This window comes from Nomascus leucogenys, chromosome 17 (assembly GCF_006542625.1).
Source record: "Nomascus leucogenys isolate Asia chromosome 17, Asia_NLE_v1, whole genome shotgun sequence".
NCBI lineage: Eukaryota > Metazoa > Chordata > Mammalia > Primates > Hylobatidae > Nomascus > Nomascus leucogenys.
The window spans coordinates 39,872,987-39,895,379 of NC_044397.1; the positions used below are offsets into that span (position 1 = coordinate 39,872,987).

The window sequence follows — 22,393 nt, forward strand, 5'->3', positions numbered from 1 at the left end:
CATGAGCATGAGCCGCTGTGCCTGTCCTCCTGTCTCTTTATTTACTTCTTTTTTTTTTTTTTTTTTTGACGGAATCTTGCTCTGTCGCCCAGGCTGGAGTGCAGTAGCACGATCTTGGCTCACTGCAATCTCTTCCTCCTGGGTTCAAGTGATTCTCCTGCCTCAGTCTGCCAAGTAGCTGGGACTACAGGTGCGCACCACCATGCCTGGCTAATTTTTGTATTTTTAGTAGAGACAAGGTTTCACCATATTGGTCAGGCTGATCTTGAACTCCTGACCTCAAGATGATCCACCCACCTCGGCCTCCCAAAGTGCTGGGATTACAGGCATGAGCCACCGCGCCCGGTCAGAATCAGTTACTTCTACCTCCGTACCTTGGCTGGTTCTCGCTTCCCATGTAGCACTCCCTCGTGCTGTTTCACCTGTCTAAATGCCCACCCCTGAAGCTACAGTCAAGTCTCACTGCCCCTTAAGATCCATTGGCAAGTCCCCCGCTTCCTGATCCACTCAGCTTTCCTGAGTCCTGCTGTGTGTCCTCAGTTGTCCTTCCACGTATCAGTCTTGGCTTCCAACTGGGCTACATAAAACTTGAGAGGAAGAGCAAGGCCATGCCACAGCCAGAGTGGCTTGCTGGGAGGAGCATGGATTTTTTTTTCTTTTTTGAGACAGGGTCTCACTCAGTGGCCCAGGCTAGAGTACAGTGGTGCAATCACTGCTCACTGCAGCCTCAAACTCCCGGGCTCAAGCAATCCTCCCTCCCGCCTCAGCCTCCTGAGTAGCTGGGACTACAGGTATGCACCACCATGCCTGACTAATTTTTTTATTTTGTAGAGATGGGGTCTCACAATGTTGGCCAGGCTGGTCTCAAATTCCTGGACTCAGGTGATTCTCCGGCCTCAGCCTCCCACGGTGCTGGGATTATAGGCGTGAGCCACAGTGCCCCACCCGAGTATGGCTCCTGAGTGTGGTAGACCTGGGTTTGACTCTCGGTTATTTCCCTTGCTTCCTTGTTGACCTTGGGCATATTATTTGATGTAAGCCTAGTGTTTCTCTCCATCTGCTTAAAAATTAAAGTTATAACGTGGCCTGTCTTAAAGGCCAACTAAATTCAAGGATGTGAAAGAATTTGGTAGCCTCAACTGAGCTGTACAAAGAGAGGCTACTCTTTCTTCCTCTTACCCTACATCCACAGATGCAGCCAGACAGGACATGTATTTGTCCCCAGGCTCACTCTCCACCTGTATGACCTTGGGAAAGTCACTTAACTTCCTAGAGCATCAGTCTCCTCATCTGTGAGAAGGGAATGTGAGCAAGTGAAATGAAACGCAAAGCTCCTGGATCAGATGGGTGCAGTGGCTCGCTCCTGTAATCCCAGCAATTTGGGAAGATGAGGGCGGGAGGATTGCTTGAGGCCAGGAGTTCTAGAGACCAGCCTGGGCAACATAGCAAGACCCTGTCTCTACAGAAAATTCAAAAATTAGCTGGGTGTGGTGGTGAGCACCTATGGTCCCAGCTACTTGGGAGGCTATATTGGGAGGATTGCTTGAGCCCAGGAGTTTCAGGCTGCAATCAGCTGTGATTGCGCCACTGCACTCCAGCCTGGGCGATACAGTGAGACTCTATTTAAAAAATACTCCTGGATCAATAAATGTCACATGCAAAATGCTTGATAAATGAAATTCTTCTTAAAAGTGCATCTTTGGCCAGGCTTTGTGGCTCACGCCTGTAATCCCAGCACTTTAGGAGGTTGAGGCGGGAGGATCACTTGAATTCAGGAGTTCGAGACCAGCCTGAGCAACATGGTGAAACCTTGTCTCTACAAAACACACACAAAAGAATTATCTGGGTGTGATGGTGCATGCCTGTAGTCCTAGCTACTTGGGAGGCTGAGGCAGGAGGATCGATTGAGGCGACATTGCAGTGAGCCGAGATCCGGGAGGCGGACATTGCAGTGAGCCGAGATCATGCCATTGCATTCCAGCCTGGGCGACACAGTGAGATTCTGTCTCTAAATAAATAAATAAATAAATAATTTTTTAAAGCGTAGCTTTGTCTCTAGATGGTGGAGAAAGTGGCTTATGGCTGGGCCCACAGTCCTAAGTAGCAAGACAGGGAGGACGAGCCTCAGGATGCTCTAGACACCCGCTCGCACCCCTCCCTACCCCACTGCCCACAGCTGAGTCAATGCCAGTTTCCCGCAAAGGACAAAAGGGAAGGAAATGAGGCCGCTCCATTTGCTCTCTGACTGGATCCATTTCCTCCCCCAAGATTGCGGGTGTGTCTGTCTGTCATCCAGCCTCTGAAGCGACCGCTGTTCGCGGTCCTTCTCATTGCTGAAGGGCCTGACTGTCAGGAAGGCAGGCTCCCAGGTGGGGATAGAAATGTTTGCAGCAGGAATCTCCAACTCCGGTACTTCGACTCAGTCTGGGCTTTGGGACTGGGACATCCACGGAGGATGCCTGTTCAACCCAAATTCTACCAATAAGTCTTTCAGATCGTCTCCTTGTTGGTGGAATTTGAATAAGTTCTGTAGATAGCATCAATGTCAAGTTCCTGGTTTTGATATTGCACTGTAGTTATGCAAGATGTTACTATTGGAGGAAACTGAGAGGAAGAGTCCATGAGACCTCCCTGTTCACTTTTTCAAACCACTGTGAATCTTTATATCTTTTTTTTTTTTTCTTTTTGTGAGACAGGGTCTCACTCTGTTGCTCAGGCTGCAGTGCAGTGGCACGATCACAGCTCACTACAGCCTCGACCTCCCGGACTCAGGTGATTCTGCCACCTTAGCCTGCTAGTAGGCTGGGACTATAGGCATGTGTCACCACGTCTGGCTAATTTTTCTTTTTTTTTGAGATGGAATCTCACTCTGTCGCCCCAGCTGGAGTGCAGTGGCACAATCTTGGCTCACTGCAACCTCCGCCTCCCAGGTTCAAGCGATTCTCCTGCCTCAGCCTCCCGAGTAGCTAGGATTACAGGTGCACACCACTATGCCCGGCTAATTTTTGTATTTTTAGTAGAGACAGGGTTTCACCATGTTAGCCAGGCTGGTCTCGAACTCCTGACCTCAGGTGGTCAGCCTGCCTCAGCCTCCCAAACTGCTAGGATTACAGGCATGAGCGACTGTGCCCAGCCTTAATATTTTCTTTTTTTTTTGAGACGGAGTCTCACCCTGTCACCCAGGCTGCAGTGCAGTGATGCAATCACAGCTCACTGCAAAACCACCTCCGGGGTCCAAGCGATCCTTCTGCCTCAGTCTCCCAAGTAGCCGGAACCACAGGCATGTGCCACCACGCCCTGCTAATTTTTGTAGTTTTTGGTAGAGACGGGGTTTCACCATGTTGGCCAGGCTGATCTTGAACTCCTGACCTTGTGATCCACCTGCCTTGGCCTCCCAAAGTACTGGGATTAGAGGTGTGAGCCACCACGCCCGGCCAACTTTTTGTATTTTTATTAGAGACAGGGTTTCACTATGTTGCTCAGGCTGGGCTCAAGCTCCTGGGCTAAAGCCTGGGCCTCCCAAAGTGGTGGGATTACAGGCGTGAGCAATCACACCCAGCCTATTTATTTCTTTTATAGAGATGGGGTCTTGCTATGTTGCCCAGACTGATCTTGAACTGCTAGGCTCAAGCAATCTGCCCACCTTGGCCTCCCAAAGTGTTGGGGATTATAGGCTTTAGCCACTGTGCCTGGCGGCTGTAATTATTTTAAAAGAAGTTTTCTTTTTTCTTTTTTTTTATTTATTGTATATTTATTTTTGAGATGGAGTCTCACTCTTATCACCCAAGCCGGAGTGCAGTGGAGCAATCTTGGCTCACTGCAACCTCTGCCTCCCGGGTTCAAGCGATTCTCCTGCCTCAGCCTCCTGAGTAGCTGGGATTAGAGGCATGCGACACCATGCCCGGCTAATTTTTGTACTTTTAGTAGAGACAGGGTTTCACCATGTTGGCCAGGCTGGTCTCGAACTCCTGACCTCAGGTGATCCTCCCACCTCGGCCTCCCAAAGTGCTGGGATTACAGGCTTGAGCCACTGCGCCCGGCCAGAAACCTTCTTTTAAGGCCCCTGTCTCTACTAAAAATATTTTTAAATATTAGCTGGGTGTGGTGGCAGGCGCCTGTAGTCCTAGCTACTCGGGAGGCTGAGGCAGGAGAATGGCATGAACCCAGGAGGCGGAGGTTGCAGTGAGCCGAGATCGCGTCACTGCGCTCCAGCCTGGGCAACAGGGCAAGACTCCACCTCAAAAAAAAAAAAAAAAAAGTTTTCTATGAAAAAATCTCCTGGTCTGGGCCAGGCACGGTGGCTCACACCTGTAATCCCAACACTTTGAGAGGCCAAGGTGGGAGGATCACGAGGTCAGGAGTTCAAGACCAGCCTGGCCAGCATAGTGAAACCCCGTCTCTACTAAAAAATACAAAAAAAATTAGCGGGACGTGGTAGCGGGCACCCGTAATCCCAGCTACTCGGCAGGCTGAGGCAAGCGAATCGCTTGAACCCGGGAGGCAGAGGTTGCAGTGAGCAGAGATCACACCATTGCACTCCAGCCTGGGCGACAGTGCGACGAGACTCCGTCTCAAAAAATAAAAAATAAAAATAATCTCCCAGCTCGGCATGGTGGCTCACGCCTGTAATCTCAGCACTTTGGGAGGCCGAAGCAGGTGGATCACCTGAGGTCAGGAGTTCGAGACCAGCCTGGCCAACATGGCAAAACCCCCGTCTCTATAAAAAACACAAAAATTAGCAGGGCGTGGTGGCGCACGCCTGTAATCCCAGCTACTCTGGAGGCTGAGGCAGGAGAATCTCTTGCACCCGGGAAGCGGAGGTTGCAGTGAGCCTAGACGCGTCACTGCACTCCAACCTGGGCAACAGAATGAGACTCCGTCTCAAAAGTAAATACATAAATAAATAAATAAAATAAGTTTTCTATTAAAAATTCTCCCTTTTAACTTTCGGCTTGCCAGGCCATCCCCAAATCCAGGCCCTCGTCACCTCCCTCTCGGATACTTGAAGCCACTGCCGGTTTTCTGATTTTGGTCTTTTCACACAAAGGTCCATCCAGGGAATCCTCAGACACAGCTTTTGCCCCACCTCTCCCTGTAATGAGCAGCTTGTTGGATAGAGCCAGCGCTCAACGTCCCCCAGACCTTTCCGCCCCTCTAGCCATTTCCCACATCCCAACTTCTCAGGTCTTTGCGGAGGCTGTTCCACACCACGCGCCTGGCCTACTCTTCCCCTTCTCCACCATCAATAAAAGTAAAAGCCCATCTGAACTTTCGCTGATGCTGAGTTTCCTATCCGTTAAATGGTAATAATAATCCCCGCCCCGCTTCCTTGAAAGGATCCAGTGTGGTGATGGCTGGAATAATGCCTTTAATAAACAATTATCAGTGAGTTCTTCAGGAGGAGGCGTGAGCAGTGGTTGCAAATCCTGCCTTCCTCCGCCCTCCGCAGCCCTGCAATCTCAACCGCCAGGCGACTCGCCCCTCGAAACGCACCAAGAGTCGAGCCCTGTCCCTGGAGATGTTCTACTTCCAGGACCCGCCCCTCGAGACACTTTACCTCCGGGTTCTGCCCCTCCAGACGCTCTAACAACCCAGCCCCGCCCCTCGAGACGCGCTAACTCCAGACTCCGCCTCTCGAGGCGCTCTAATAACTAGGCTCCGCGCCTGGAGATGCTCTAACCCCAGACCCCGCCCCTGGAGACGTTCTAACTCCAGGCCCCGCCCCTCGAGACGCTCTACCTCTGGGTTCGGCCCCTCAAGGCGCTCTAACAACCCGGCGCGGCCCCTCGAGGCGCTCTAACCCAGGCTCCGCCCCTCGACTTGCTCTAATTGCCTGGCTGCGCTCCTCGAGATGCTCTAACGGCCAGGCCCCGCCCTCAAAGCGCTCAAACAACCAGGCCCCGCCCCTCGAGGAGCGCCTACAGCCAGGCCCCGCCCCTCGAGCGCCCTAACAGCCGGGCCCCACCCCTTGAGGTGCTCTAACGGCCAGGCCCCGCCCTGAAGGCGTTGTAACAACCAGGCTCCGCCCCCAGGCGCTCTAACGGCCAGGCCCCGCCGCTTGAGGCGCTCCAACGGCCAGGCCCCGCCCCCGCGTGCGTGCGCGGCCTCGCAGAGCCGTGCGGGCGCCCGCGTACTCACTGGTTGAGGTGGCAGTGGCTCCACCAACATGGAGCTCTCACAGATGCCGGAGCTCATGGGGCTGTCGGTGTTGCTGGGGCTGCTGGCCCTGATGGCGACGGCGGCGGTAGCGCGGAGGTGGCTGCGCGCGGGGGAGGAGAGGAGCGACCGTCCCGCCTGTAAGTGGGGCCGGGTCGGGTGGGGGCGGCCCGCGGTGTCCCTGCACCCGGCCTCCTGGTGGTCCGACCTGCGGTTTGGGCCCGCGGCTGGTGGGGCCCGGCGACTCCATGGGCCTCAGTCTCTCCTCTGGTAACGTGAGCTTCGCTTCCAGAGACGGGGGCCCGCCTTGCCGGGCTGGGCGCACCTCCTGGGGCGGGACTGGCTCCAACCTGGGCCCCTTGCTGCGGCGTTCTCTGTGGCCGAGGCCAGGCCGTCCCCGGGGTGGCCAGGAGAGCACCGTAAACTCTTCAGCCTGTTCCGTGGCCGCGATCTCGGAAAAAGCACCAATTCTGTGATGTGCAGCAGCATTTACTGGGCATCTATGACCCTGTGATTGGCTTTGGGGTCTTTTTCTGTAAGGAGTCGAGTAAAGGAGAAGTACATCTGCATGATGAACACCTAAATATGTAAGTGAAAGACACGGTGAAATAAGTTCCATTGAGGCCAGGCGAAGTGGCTCACACCTGTATTCCCAGCTCTTTGGGAGGCCGAGGCAGGGAGATCGCTTGAGCCCAGGAGTTTGGGACCAGCCTGAGCAACATAGCAAGACCCCATCTCTACGAAAAATTAGTTGGGTGTGGTTGTGCACGCCCCTGTAGTCCCAGCTCCATGGGAGGCCGAGGCAGGAGGGTGTCGTGAGTCCAGGAGTTCAAGGCTGCAGTGAGCTGTGATCGATCGCGCCACTGCACTCCAGCCTGGGTGACGGCAAGAGCCTGTCTCTGAAAAGTTTCATAGAAGAGGTTGGTACTAGAAACGGGAAACACCAGAGAGTCAGTGGGCAGCCCTGTTCTTTTTATTTATTTTTGAGACAGTTTCGCTCTTCTTGCCCAGGCTAGAGTGCAGTGGCACAATCTTGGCTCGCTGCAACTTCTGCCTCCCAGGTTCAAGCGATTCTTCTGCCTCTGCCTCCCTAGTAGCTGGGACTACAGGCACACACCACCACGCCTGGCTAATTTTTTATATTTAGTAGACACGGGGTTTCGCCACGTTGGTCACGCTAGTCTCGAACTCCTGATCTCAGGTGATCCACTCGCCCTGGCCTCCAAAAGTGCTGGGATTACAGGCGTGAACCACTGCGCCCGGCCAACCCTGCATTTTTTTTTTTTTTTTTTTTTGAGACGGAGTCTTGCTCTGTGGCCCAGTCTGGAGTGCAGTGGCGCGATCTCTGCTCACTGCAAGCTCCACCTCTGGGTTCACGCCATTCTCCTGCCTCCTCCTCCGAGTAGCTGGGACTACAGGCGTCCGACACCACGCCTGGCTAATTTTTTGTATTTTTTGAGTAGAGACGGGGTTTCACTGTGTTAGCCAGGATGGTCTCAATCTCCTAACCTCGTGTGAGCCACCGTGCCCAGCCGAGCCTTGCTCTTTTATGGGGGAGGTGGTTGTTAGGTAAATCATTACTGAGAATAGGGGGCACATGAGGTAGTGTGGGGTCTCAAAGGATGGTTCTAGAAGAAGAGTTTGCAGAAGGCCAAGGAAAAAAGACATTTTGCTAATGGCAATACCCGAGAAGGCAAGGAGTCCCCAAACAGCATTTGGTATGACTTAAGTGTGAGGAGGGGGGCTTGTTAGACAAGCCTGGAGAGAAGGAAGGAAGCAGAGGACAGATTGTGGCTGTGTTTGTTTGCAGGGCTCAGGAGCTTTTTTCCAGTTGGAATTGGGGAGCATCTGCAGTCATTTACCACATGCCATCTTTGTGACTCAATTAAGTATCTTATACAAAAGTGACTGGCTCCTCTCCCCAGCACAGGACTCAACAGATGTTGACTTCTTATCCCCGAGTTCTTTCAGGTACTGGAGTGCAGTGGTGCAATCTCGGCTCACTGCAACCTCTACCTCCTGGGTTCAAGCAATTCTCCTGCCTCAGCCTCCTGAGTAGCTGGGATTACAGGCGCCTGCCACCACACCCGGCTAATTTTTGTATTTTTAGTAGAGACGGGGTTTTACCATGTTGGCCAGACTGGTGGAACTCCTGGGCATCAAGATGATCCAGCTGCCGGGCCAGGCGCGGTGACTCATGCCTGTAATCCCGGCACTTTGGGAGGCCGAGGCGGGCAGGTCACGAGGTCAGCAGATCAAGACTGAGGCGACAGAGCGAGACTCCGTCTCAAAAAAAAAAAAAAAAAAAAAAAAAAGATGATCCAGCTGCCTCAGCCTCCCTATGTGCTGGGATTACAGGCATGAGCCACCGCACCCGGCCTCTTTAATGCTTGTGTTTGGTACTTTTGCTTGTCACTTTGTAGATATCTCATCCAGTTCAATCTCCCTTATTTTTATTTATTTTGAGACAGAATCTCACTCTGTCACCCAGGCTGGAATACAGTGGCGCGATCACTGCATTTGAACCCCTGGGCTCAAGCAATTTTCCCTCCTCAGCCTCCGAATAGCTGAGACCACAGGCGCACACCACCATGCCCAGCTAATTAAAGTTTCCTGTAGAGATGGGGGTGTCACTACATTACCCAGGCTGGTCTCGAACTCCTGAGCTCAAGCAATCCTCCCACCTCAGCCTCCTAAAGTGCTGGGATCACAGGCATGAGCCACTGCGCCCAATTCTCAACCTCTCTTTAAGAAAACCAAGGTTGGGCCAGACACGGTGGCTCACACCTATAATCCCAGCACTTTGGGAGGCCAAGGCAGGCAGATCACTTGAGATGAGGCATTGGAGACAAGCCTGGCCAACATGGTGAAACCCCATCTCTACTAAAAAAACAAACAAATTGGGGCCAGGCACCATGGCTCACGCCTGTAATCCTAGCACTTTGGGAGGCTGAGGCGGGGGGATCACCAGGTTAGGAGATCGAGACCATTCTGGCTAATGGGGTGAAACCCCATGTCTACTAAAAATACAAAAAAAATTAGCCCGGCATGGTGGCAGGCGCCTGTAGTCCCAGCTACCCGGGAGGCTGAGGCAAGAGAATGGTGTGAACCCGGGGGGCAGAGCTTGCAGTGAGTCGAGATTGCGCCACTGCACTCCAGCCTGGGCAACAGAGCAAGACTCCATCTCAAAAAAAAAAAAAATTAGCTGGATGTGGTGGTGCATGCCCATAATCCCAGCTACTTGGGAGGCTGAGGCACGAGAATTGCTTGAACCCGGGAGGCAGAGGCTACAGTGAGCAGAGATCGCGCCACTGCACTCCAGCCTGGGCGACAGAGCAAGACTCTGTCTCCAAAAAAAAAAGAAAGAAAGAAAAGAAAAAAAAAACAAGATCCAGAGCAATTCACTAACTTACCCAAAGCAAGGCCGCTAGAGATGGTTGTGCACATTACTCCCTACATAGGGATGTCTGGCCAAGGATCCACACTCCACTGGCCGTGCTGTGTACCCACCCAGCAGCATCACCCCACCCAGAGAGTGTGCCTTTTCCACTTTACATGAAGGTGCTCTATGGACTTACTGTAAACAGCCTCCCCAGTAGTCAGTCAGCAGTAGAGACAGAATCCAAACCCAGGTCTGATTCCAAAGCCTCTGTTTTGTTTCTGGTTTCTGTTTGTTTTTTTTTGAGACAGGGTCCTGCTCTGTCACTCGGGATGGAATACAGTAGTGTTGTGATCATAGCTTACTGCAGCCTCGAACTCCTGGGCTCAAGTGATCCTCCTGCCTCAGCCTTCCAAAGCATTGGGATTACAGGCATGAGCCACCATACCCAGCCAGCCAAAGCCTCTGTTTTTGCCCATATCACACTCACTCTCCTCCAGAAGACAAGGGCCATATCTGGTTAATCTCCTGCTGTTCCACTCAATGCCTGGCTGATCATAGGTGAGCAGTAAATGTTTATCAGTGAGTAACTGGAGAACAACATGGCCCTTCCTTATAGGCCAAAAAGCAAATGGATTTCCACCTGACAAATCCTCGGGATCCAAGAAGCAGAAACAATATCAGCGGATTCGGAAGGAGAAGCCTCAACAACACAACTTCACCCACCGCCTCCTGGCTGCAGCTCTGAAGGTACGTGGGGTACCTGGCACAGCGTGCACCCTGAGACTCAGCCCCACAGGCTCTTCCTCTGGAGTATTCCATGCATGTTACAGGCTCTCCTGCCTCTGATCAGAATCAGCGCGGATGCTTAATTCTGTCCCCTCTCATCACAGCCCAACCTCAGCTTGCTGTTAACCCAGGCCACGGGGCCCCATCTCCCCAGCTCCAGGTTTGGCTTCCCCATCTCCCCCAGAAGCTCCTATTGACACTTCCTGCCACCCTTCCCCTAGAGCCACAGCGGGAACATATCTTGCATGGACTTTAGCAGCAATGGCAAATACCTGGCCACCTGTGCAGATGATCGCACCATCCGCATCTGGAGCACCAAGGACTTCCTGCAGCGAGAGCACCGCAGCATGAGAGCCAACGTGGAGCTGGACCACGCCACCCTGGTGCGCTTCAGCCCTGACTGCAGGTGGGACAGGACGGAGCCTCAGGTTTGCCTGCAGAGGCCCAGTCCCGGGCTTTAGCCTTCCCATATCTGCTTTGAGGTAGCGAGGAGGGACCTGGACCCAGGGCCTCCCTTGGGGTGCCAGAAAGAGCATCTACAGAGTTTGCACGCTGCCTGGGGCTCCCTGGAGGTCTGGGCTGCTATACAGCAAGGAAACAGGGGGAGGTCTCTTCCTACCCGGAAATACCTTGGCCTGGCTTCCAGATGAGCCTTAGTTTCTAAACCCTAGAGAGAAACTAAAGGAGCCAAAGCTATCGGAATCTTACCTTTTGAGGAGTTTTGTGAGATTTGGAACCAGGGGCTTAAGTTGTAAGGCTAGACTGTGGGGCAATGAGGGGAGATCGTGACTTCCCCAAGAACCTAGCACAGGACCTGGAACACAGAGCCTCTTTGTCCAGTGAGAGAGTGACTTGTCTGCTGCCTGTCTCTAGAGCTTTCATCGTCTGGCTGGCCAACGGGGACACCCTCCGTGTCTTCAAGATGACCAAGCGGGAGGATGGGGGCTACACCTTCACAGCCACCCCAGAGGACTTCCCTAAAAAGCACAAGGCGCCTGTCATCGACATTGGCATTGCTAACACAGGTAAGAGGCATTCAGAGGGTGGCGCCTGCCCAAAGCATGAAGGAAAGATCCAGTTCTATTTCCTCAATGAGTTAATGCTGCCTGAAAGTTCTGTTCAACCTGAGAGGGACCAGGGGGCCCTAGCTCTGAACAGCCTGGCTCCGTGCTCCCCTGGAGTCCCTGGGCCACACCAGGTCCCTAGGGAAGGCAGGGAAGGGCCACAGTCTTCAGCAGAGTCCTTATCTGTAGTGACCCTTGGCCTAGGAGGAGACATGTGTACTTCAGCCAGCAGAGGCCTTGTAAGTGTCTTTGGAGAATGACAGTTGGTCAGGTCACTGCCCGTGACCCACATCACTCCCTTCCCGCTCAGGGAAGTTTATCATGACTGCCTCCAGTGACACCACTGTCCTCATCTGGAGCCTGAAGGGTCAAGTGCTGTCTACCATCAACACCAACCAGATGAACAACACACACGCTGCTGTATCTCCCTGTGGCAGGTGGGCAAGGAGGGGCATTGGCATCTGGGACCACGAGAGGCTAGGGCCGGGGAGCAGGCACAGAACGGAGAGCCAGCTTCATCGTGTGGGAAGAGCATATGAGGTGGGGTCAGGAACCCGAGCTTCAAGTCTCAGCTCTCCCCACTTGCAGTAGTGGGATTTCATGCAGGTCACCCCATGTCCTTAGTCGCTATTTCTTCATCTTCAGTGTTTTTGTTTTTTAGAAAATTAGTCTCACTCTGTCACCCAGGCTGGAGCACAGTGGTGCGATCATAGCTCACTGCTGCCTCAAACTCCTGGGTTGTAGCGATCCTCCCACCTCAGCCTCCTGAGTAGTTGGGACTATAGGCATGTGCCACTGTACTCAGCTAATTTTTGTTTTTTGTTTGTTTGTTTGTTGAGACAGTGTCACCCTCGCCCAGGCAGGAGTGCAGTAGCGCGATCACAGCTCACTGTAGCCTTGACCTCCCAGGCTCAGACCATCCTCCCACCTTAGCCTCCAGAGTAGCTGGGACTACAGGTGTGCACTACTACACCTGGCTAATTTTTGTCGAGATGGGGTCTTACTATGTTGCCCAGGCCGGTCCTGAACTCCTGGCCTCAAGTGATCCTCTTGCCTCAACCTCCCAAAGTGGTAGAATTACAGGCGTGAGCCACTGCTCCAAGCCACCTTTGGGTGGGGATGTTACATATCTTAGAACAAGGCTAGAAGATAAACTGAAGTCACATACATAAAAGAACTTTGTTGTTGTTCGTTTGTTTTTTGAGACGGAGTTTTGCTCTTGTTGCTTAGGCTGGAGTGCAATGGCACGATCTTGGCTCACTGCAACCTCTGTCTCCCGGGTTCAAGCGATTCTCCTGCCTCAGCCTCCCCCAAGTAGCTGGGATTACAGGCATGCACCACCACGCCCAGCTAATTTTTTATTTTTAGTAGAGGCGAGGTTTCTCCATGTTGGTCAGGCTGGTTTCAAACTGTCAACCTCAGGTGATCTGCCTGCCTGGGCCTCCCAAAGTGCTGGGATTACAGGTATAAGCCATCACACCCGGCCCTTTTTTTTTTTTTTCTGAGACAGAGTCTTGCTCTGTTGCCCAGGCTGGAGTGCAGTGGTGCAATCTCAGCTCACTGCGACCTCCACCTACCAGGTTCAAGTGATTCTCCCACCTCAGCCTTCCCAGTAGGTGGGACTACAGGCACACGTCACCATGCCTGGCTAATTTTGTATTTTTAGTAGAGATGAGGTTTTGCCATGTTGGCCAGGCTGGTCTTGAACTCCTGACCTCAGATGATCCACCCACCTTGGCCTCCCAAAGTGCTGGGATGACAGGCGTGAGCCACTGCGCCCGGCCAAAATAACTCTTTAAAGGTTTATATTATCCAGATATGAGGATTATCAACTTTCTCAGGAAAGAGATTGAGGGGTTTTACAGGAACAACATGCTCCCAAAATGAAGTTTAAAGGCTTCTGGGTTGTATGGCAGATTTGTAGCCTCGTGTGGCTTTACCCCGGATGTGAAGGTTTGGGAAGTCTGCTTTGGAAAGAAGGGGGAGTTCCAAGAGGTGGTGCGAGCCTTCGAACTAAAGGGCCACTCCGCGGCTGTGCACTCGTTTGCTTTCTCCAACGACTCGCGGAGGTGAGTGAGTCCGCTCTGATGTCTGACCACTGGTTCTTGGCCCCTCTTGACAACCAGGGTCCTTCTGCCTGTTTGTGCCATGGCTCTAAAGCGGGTGGGGTGCCTGGCCCTCGGCAGGAAGCTGACTTAGCTTCCTAGCTGGAGCTGCTCAAGTTGGGCCAGTGCTTACCCTGCCAGGGTGTGTTGGGGCTTGAGCTGTGATTTTCTGTGCTGCAGGATGGCTTCTGTCTCCAAGGATGGTACATGGAAACTGTGGGACACAGATGTGGAATACAAGAAGCAGCAGGACCCCTACTTGCTGAAGACAGGCTGCTTTGAAGAGGCAGCAGGCGCTGCGCCGTGCCGCCTGGCCCTCTCCCCCAACGCCCAGGTCTTGGCCTTGGCCAGTGGCAGTAGTATTCATCTCTACAATACCCGGCGGGGCGAGAAGGAGGAGTGCTTTGAGCGGGTCCATGGCGAGTGTATCGCCAACTTGTCCTTTGACATCACTGGCCGCTTTCTGGCCTCCTGTGGGGACCGGGCGGTACGGCTCTTTCACAACACTCCTGGCCACCGGGCCATGGTGGAGGAGATGCAGGGCCACCTGAAGCGGGCCTCCAATGACAGCACCCGCCAGAGGCTGCAGCAGCAGCTGACCCAGGCCCAAGAGACCCTGAAGAGCCTGGGTGCCCTGAAGAAGTGACTCTGGGAGGGCCTGGCGCAGAGGATTGGAGGAGGGATCTGGCTTCCTCGTGGCGCTGCTGCCACCCTTCCTCCCAGGTGGAAGCCTTTCAGAAGGAGTCTCCTGGTTTTCTTACTGGTGGCCCCGCTTCTTCCCATTGAAACTACTCTTGTGTACTTAGGTCTCTCTCTTCTTGGTGGCTGTGACTCCTCCCCGACTAGTGACCAAGGTGCTTTTCTTCCTCCCAGGCCCAGTGGGTGGAATCTGTCCCCACCCGGCACTGAGGAGAATGGTAGAGAGGAGAGGAGAGAGAGAGAGAACATGATTTTTGGCCTTGTGGCAGCACATTCTCACACCCAAAGAAGTTTGTAAATGTTCCAGAGCAACCTAGAGAACACCTGAGTACTAAGCAGCAGTTTTGCAAGGATGGGAAACTGGGATAGCTTCCCATCACAGAACTGTGTTCCATCAGAAAGATACTAAGGGATTTCCTTCTGGGCCTCAGTTCTATTTGTAAGATGGAGAATAATCCTCTCTGTGACCTCCTTGCAAAGATGATGTGAGGCTAAGAGAGTATTAAGTCCCTAGGTCTGGAAGAAAAGTGGAAAAGAGTAGTACTATTGTCCAATGTCATGAAAGTGGTAAAAGTGGGAACCAGTGTGCTTTGAAACCAAATTAGAAACACATTCCTTGGGAAGGCAAAGTTTTCTGGGATTTGATCATACATTTTATATGGTTGGGACTCCTCTCTTCGGGAGATGATATCTTGTTTAAGGAGAGCTCTTTTCAGCTCATCAAGGTCATCAGGTATTTGAGTGCCTACTCTGTGCCCAAATAAATATGAGCTTGGGATTAAATATGAATAAGACATGGTTTCTGCCATCAAAGATGGCTGGTGGGAGAGAGAGATACGCCCTTATTAAGTGCTTTGTGTTAGTTTATTCATAGCTACTGTTACATAGGTCAAGGCAAGAGAGGACCAGAGCAGGACAGAGGCAATGGGTATTGAAGTTGAAGGGGTACATTTGATAAGAGATTCGGTATTGAGAAGTTTAAATTTGTGAATTTGAAGGCTGCTTGGATGTGGCAGGTAAGGGAAATGAGGTATCTGGGAAGACTTGAGTGTAGGCAAATTTATTCATCCCAAGTCAAACTCGATCTCTCTCACGAAAACTATGACCCCCCCTGGTTGCCCCCAACTTCTCAATGTTGGAACAAGCCACAACCTTGGAGTTATCCTTGATGACTCCCCATTCATTATCCCCTCTGTCCCACCACCACTGCCGCCGTCTGTCTGTTCACCAGAACGTTCTTTTGGTTACACTCCACATGACATCCTGAGGCTGTTGATTCTGTCTTTTCTGTTACCATCCTAGTCCTGGCCACTGTCACCTAGTGGGCCACTATAAAATATGGCTTCCTAATGGATCTTCCTGCTACCTCTTGCCTCATTACTTTTCTGTATAGCAGAGTGATCTTTTGAAAATGTGAACCAGATCACATTATTCCCTAGTTAAAACCCCCCAAGGCTTCCCATCACACTTGGAATAAAATCCAAAAGAATTTTTCTAAACCAAAAATAGTAAAAACAATTTTTTTTTTCTGAGAGTCTCTGTCACCCAGGCTGGAGTACAGTGGCGCAATCTCGGCTCACTGCAACCACCGCCTCCCAGGTTCAAGCGATTCTCCTGCCTCAGCCTCCAGAGTAGCTGGGATTACAGGTGTGCACCATCACGCACGATGTTGGCCAGGCCTCTCTCGAACTCCTGACCTCAAATGATCCACCCCTGCCTTGGCCTCCCCAAGTGCTGGGATTACAGGTGTGAGCCATCGTGCCTAGCTAAAAACACTTAATCCAAAATTCTTACCATGGCCTGCAAGGTCCTGTGTAACCTGGCTTCATCAACCCCTCTAAATGCTATGGACGTCAGATGGGCACCGTAAATGTGTGTAGGGTCACATACCTGGGTGTAAGGCAGTAGAAGGTGAGGACAGAAGTGAGCTGGACAGCGGGCTTGTGTCCTGCCTGTGGGATGGGGGGTGGCTGCTACTTACTCAGAAATCCAGCAGAAATTGCTTCACAGAAGCTAGAAGTGAGCAACTTAAATAACTAAACACTATCTGGACCAAACAAAACACTAAGGTAGGCCCGATGCAGTCCACCACTCTTATTGGCAGCTTCTGGCTCACTGTTGAACCCACTGGAATGAGAGCACCACCAGGCAGACTCCTGGACCATCTCACTGTCAGCTCTGTGGTCCAGGCACAGTACCTGGGACAGTATAAGCACTCAATCAATGTGAAACTCAAGCCAGGGCAAGCCACAGACCTCCCAGTATCTTCTCCGTGCATCTTCCCATTCCCAGTCTCCACTGTGGTTTTGTATGTTCCTAACCACAGACTTCTGGCAATGCTGTGCACACAAGGCCTGAGGAGTATTTCCTTGGCAATTGTCAGAAGAAAGACTAAAACACTTCCTTTGAGCACCTGTTCTTTTTTTTTTTTTTTTTTTTTGAGACGGAGTTTCCCTTTTATTGCCCAGGCTGGAGAGCAACGGCATGATCTCAGCTCACCGCAGCCTCCACCCCCTGGGTTCAAGTGATTCTCCTGCCTCAGCCTCCCAAGTAGCTGGGATTACAGGCATGTGCCACCACACCCGGCTAATTTTGTATTTTTAGTAAAGACAAGGTTTCACCATGTTGGTCAGGCTGGTCTTGAACTGCCAACCTCAGGTGATCTGCCTGCCTTGGCCTCCCAGAGTACTGGAATTACAGGTGTGAGCCACCATGCCCGGCCAGCGCACCTGTTCTTAGAAGCAGCTCTGGCATTACTCCCGTTGTGTATCCAGGACAGGAAGTGGCAGTAGAATGTTGTTACTGAAGTCAGATGTCTTCAGTTCCAGTTCCAACTGGAGAGCAGGTAGGTCCGTTGACCTCTCTGAGCTTGTTTCCGCATCTGTAAAATGAGAATGAATCCTGTGCTACCCACCTTGCTGTGTTGTGTTTCAGTGAAACGAGAAAACACTACCAAAAAGTCATTCCACAGACTTCTGAGGACAGAAAGTGCCCTCACTCAAGCTTCTCTTGTAACCACAGAGAAGGTGTCTGGATATTAACATAGAGCAGAGGCCACCAAGGTTTTTTTTTTTTTTTTTTTTAATAAAAAATCCTGCATGTGAAGGCAGTAGTCGTATCTTAATGTTACAATTTCAACATCTGTGGGTGTGAAATTTTTCAAAATAAAAAGTTGGGGAAATACTTTAAATGGTGGTGTATAGCCTATTTTGGTGTTTTGTTTGTTTTAGAGATGGGGTCTCACTCCGTAATCCAGACTGGAGTGCAGTGGTGCCATCATGGCTCACTGCAGCCTCAACTTCCTAGGCTCAAGTGATGCTCTCACCCCAGCCTCCCAAGTAGCTAGGATCACAGGCGCATGCCATCACACCTGTCTGTTTTGTGTAGAGATGGGAGTCTTACTGTGTTGCCCAGGCTGGGGCTTGCAGTCGTTTAAACCATGCAATACACAGATTAAGATGGTGGTGTCATCTCAACAGTGGCCTGCCACTTCCCAGGGAGTCTTCCTTCCTCAGTGCAGTCCACCCTCCTTCTGGCTACTTCCCTGGGGTTTGGTTGCAAGTGGGTCTTCCACCACCTGCATCCAACACTCGGGTGCATCAGGGAAACCAACTCTTTAATTTGCTTACCTGTGATAACTTGAAGCCCTGGATAGTGTCTTGCATATGGACATGTTTTCACAATTATAGCTACTCCAGTAAAGTCATGTTTCAGAGACTGACAGCTTGGGAAAGGCACAGAAGTTTTGTTACTGTGTTATCTACAATGAATGTGCAATTCCTATGTAATGTTCAACCCAAATGCCCATCAATGATAACCTGGATAAAGAAAATGTGGTACATATACACCATGGAATACTATGCAGTCAGAAAAAGGAACAAGTTCATGTCCTTTGCAGGGACATGAATGGAGCTGGAGGTCATTATCCTTAGCAAACTAACCCAAGAACAGAAAACCAAACACTGCATGTTCTCACTTATAAGTGGGAGCTGAACAATGAGAACATATAGACACAGAGAGGAGGCAACACACACTGAGGCTTGTTGGGGGAGGGCGGGGGGAGGGAGAGCATCAGGAATAATAGCTAATGCATGCTGGGCTTAATACCTAGGTGATGGCTTGATAGGTGCAGCAAACCACCATGGCACACCTTTACCTATATAACGAACCTGCACATCCTGCACATGGACCCTGGAACTTAAAATCCATTAATTAAATAACAGGTACGGGGAGTGGTAGCTCACACCAGTAATCCTGACACTTTGGGAGGCCAAGGCAGGGGCATTACGTGAAGCCAGGAGTTCAAGACCAGCCTGAGCAACATACTGAAACCCCTGTCTACACACACACACACACAAATTGGGGCATGGTGATGGACATTTGTAGTCCCAGCATCTCTGGAGGCTGCAGTGGGAGGATTGCTTGAGCCCAGGAGTTCAAAGCTGCAATGAGCTATGATCACAGCCTGGACAACACAGCAAGACCCTGTCTCTTAGAAAAAATTGGTAACATGATATATTGAAAGAATTAATGATAGGCTTCCGTGACACACACTCTTTCACTTTCACTTCGTAGCAGCTCTTGTGAAGTAGCAATTATTATCCCCATTGGAAAAACCGAGGTTTGTGGAGGTTAAGTGGCAAGCAGGAATTCAACTCTGGGTCTGAGTACAGAGCTCGAGCTGGTTCCTAGTGTGACCCCATACAGCCTCTGACCTTGCCATCCAGAAAATAAGCTCCTTGAGGGCAGGGAGTTTATAGTGTTAGAAATTCGTCTCGTACCTCTTTCTGTTGCACCCATGCAAGTGGGCACACAGTAGCCACTATTTTAATTTGTTGACTAATAAGATGAACCTGTATACTGATTGCCCAACAGCAAATGAGCTCACTTTGACCACCACTTGTGCATCCACCATGCAGTTGCATTGGCAGCAGAAATCATTCTATTACTTTCGAAAGACACTGCATCTTGTGAGTTCATACACTTCAGTGTGATTCTCCCAGGAGCTAATGGTTCCAAAGTGAGGAGATGATCAAAATTCCAAAACTGGGCTAGGCAGGGTGGCTCATGATTTTAATTCCAGTGCTTTCGGAGGCCAAAGTGAGAGGATCGCTTGAGACTAGGAGTTTGAGACCAGCTTGAGTAACGTGGTGAGACCCCATCTCTACAAAAAAATTTAAAATCAGCTGGGCATGGTGTCACACATCTGTAGTCCCAGCTACTGGGCTACTGGAGAGACTGAGGCAGGAGGATCACTTGAGTCCAGGAGTTGGATGCTGCAGTGAGCCATGATCATGCCACTGCATTCCAGCCTGAGCAACAGAGTGAGACTCCACCTCTTGAAAAAATACAAATAATAGGCCGGGCGCGGTGGCTCACGCTTGTAATCCCAGCACTTTGGGAGGCCGAGGCGGGCGGATCACGAGGTCAGGAGATCGAGACCACGGTGAAACCCCGTCTCTACTAAAAATACAAAAAATTAGCTGGGCGTGGTGGTGGGCGCCTGTAGTCCCAGCTACTCGGAGAGGCTGAGGCAGGAGAATGGCGTGAACCCGGGAGGCGGAGCTTGCAGTGAGCCGAGATCGCGCCACTGCACTCCAGCCTGGGCGACAGAGCGAGACTCTGTCTCAAAAAAAAAAAAAAAAAAAGAAAAAATACAAATAAAAGAGTGCCAGCTGGGCACGTTGGCTCACGGCTGTAATCCTAGCACTTTGGGAGGCTGAGGCCATAGGATCACTTGAGTCCAGGAGACTCCATCTCAAAAAAATGAAAGAAAATAAACAAACAAAAGCCCTCCAGAGTTCGAGATCAGCTTGGGAAACAAGGAGACCCCATCTCTACAAAAAATACAAAAATTAGTCGGGCACGGCCGCCCCGTCTGGGAAGTGAGGAGCGCCTCTGCCCAGCCGCCCCATCTGGGACGTGAGGAGCGCCTCTGCGCGGCCACCATTGTCTAGGATGTGAGGAGCGCCTCTGCCCGGCCGCCCCGTCTGGGACGTGAGGAGCGCCTCTGCGCGGCCACCCATCGTCTGGGAAGTGAGGAGCGCCTCTGCCCGGCTGCCCTGTCTGGGACGTGAGGAGTACCTCTGCCCGGCCGCCCCATCTGGGAAGTGAGGAGCACCTCTGCCTCTGCCCAGCCGCCCCGTCTGGGACGTGAAGAGTGCCTCTGCCCGGCCGCCCCATCTGGGAAGTGAGGAGCACCTCTGCCTCTGCCCGGCCGCCCCGTCTGGGAAGTGAGGAGCACCTCTGCCCAGCCGCCCCGTCCAGGAAGTGAGGAGCGCCTCTGCCCGGCCACCCTGTCCGGGAAGTGAGGAGCCCCTCTGCCCAGCCGCCACCCCGTCTATAGGAAGTGAGGAGCGTCTCTGCCCGGCCGCCCCGTCTGGGAAGTGAGGAGCCCCTCTGCCCAGCCGTCACCCCGTCTATAGGAAGTGAGGAGCGCCTCTGCCCGGCCGCCCCATCTGGGAAGTGAGGAGCGCCTCTGCCCGGCCGCCCCGTCTGGGAAGTGAGGAGCACCTCTTCCTGGCCGCCCCGTCTGGGATGTGGGGAGCGCCTCTGCCCAGCCACCCCGTCTGGGAGGTCTACCACAGAGGCCAGAAGCAATGTGGGGGCTGGACGTGGTGGCTCACGCCTGTAGTCCCAGTACTCTGGGAGGCCGAGGCAGGTTGATCACTTGAGGCTAGGAGTTCGAGACCAGCCTGGCCAACATGGCGAAACATATGAAAAATGCAACTGACAAACCAACCAACCAACCAAGAGACAACAAAACAGGTCTACCCTGGAGTCATACTCTAATTTTTTCTATTTTCCTCCCTTTCTGATCCTTTATCCCACTTTCTTTTTCTTCCTCCTCCTCCTTCTTTGTCAAATAGAGGATTGAGTTATTATCATTGATCCATACAAAGTCCCTCTCTCATTTATTTTCTTTAATTCCCACCCCCCATTTCTATTCCCCGTCTTCCCATGTGCAACCTTCCTAATATGTTTGATATACATCTTTTTGTTTGTATGTACTTTTAGAAAACGTTTATTGTTTTGTGTGCAAAAAAAAATTAATAAAAATAAAAATTAGTCGGGCATATGGTGGCACAGCTACTCAGGAGGCTGAGATGGGAGGATTGCTTGAGACTGGGAGGTTGAGGCTGCAGTCATCCGCCCAACTTGGCCTCCCAAAGTGCTGGGATTATAGGCATGAGCCACCGTGCCCAGCCAGCTAGCAGGTTTGACAACCCAGGTATGTTTCAGTTGCTTTTGGAGCCCAAAGGCAGGAAAAATATCAACCAAACAACAACACCCAAAATGATAAAGTTGATGATGATGATGATAATGATGATACGGAAGGCGATGATTATGATGGTAATAACTGTGTTGGTCTCTGGCCCTTGAGTCTTTATTTCACCCTAATAATGCCCTCTGCCCTGCATATTTTAGCCTTTTGTGACCTAGAACCTAGGGCATCTCTCTAGAATCAGAAGCAAAACTAAAAGGAAACAAAAAAGAACCCAAGGCAAAAGTGAATTTCTTGATGTGCTGCACTCCAAATTTCCTCAACCCCATGTTTATTCACTGAGCATGCCATGACTGCGAGGGACTTGCCCACAGTGGCAAAGATTGCTATGTTCCCCAACTCCACTTCTCAGTTTCCTAGGTACAAACCTGGACTACATGTCCCAGGCTTCCCTGCAGTTAGGTGAGACCCTTTAATGACTTCAGGCCAATGGAATGTGTGCAGAAGTGATCTGTTGAGTCTCTGGCTGCCTCTAAAAACCCTCCTGAGGGCTGCCTCTAAAAACCACGGTGGCTCACCCCTGTAATCCCAACACTTTGGGAGGCTGAGGCGGGCAGATCACCTGAGGTCAGGAGTTTGAGACCAGCCTGGCCAACATGGCAAAACCCCATCTCTACAAAAATATGAAAATTAGCTGGGCGTGGAGGTGCACGCCTGTAGTCCCAGCTACTTGGGAGGCTGAGGCAAAAGAATCCCTTCAACCCAGAACCCGGGAGGCAGAGATTGCAGTGAGCCAAGATCGTGCCACTGGACTCCAGCCTGGGTGGCAGAGAGAGACTCCATCTCAATAAAATAAAATAAAATAAACAAAAACCCTCCTGAGGCTCTCCATACTCTCTTTTCTGCCAGCTGGAAACAGAGGATTCTGTGTGGTTTACTGGGTAATCAAAAGCACTAGGTGGCTGGGTGTGGTTGT

The 22,393-nt window shown here is 51.7% G+C and overlaps 1 protein-coding gene across 3 annotated transcripts; it reads left to right on the top strand.

Moving 5' to 3' along the window:
* Window positions 1-6,005: 6,005 nt before the first annotated feature.
* TBL2 (transducin beta like 2) lies at window positions 6,006-14,977 on the top strand. Of its 3 annotated transcripts, none has more exons than XM_003276594.4 (7): window positions 6,006-6,296; window positions 10,155-10,285; window positions 10,546-10,730; window positions 11,198-11,349; window positions 11,699-11,825; window positions 13,305-13,457; window positions 13,674-14,977. In XM_003276594.4, the coding sequence occupies exons 1-7, from the start codon at window positions 6,167-6,169 to the stop codon at window positions 14,137-14,139; spliced, it is 1,344 nt and encodes a 447-aa protein (XP_003276642.1). In that variant the 5' UTR covers window positions 6,006-6,166; the 3' UTR covers window positions 14,140-14,977. The 3 variants fall into 3 exon arrangements, with proteins under 3 accessions (XP_003276642.1, XP_030652020.1, XP_030652021.1); XM_030796161.1 differs by having other exon boundaries at window positions 6,090-6,296; window positions 10,546-10,707; XM_030796160.1 differs by lacking the exon at window positions 13,305-13,457.
* The last annotated feature ends 7,416 nt before the right edge of the window (window positions 14,978-22,393 follow it).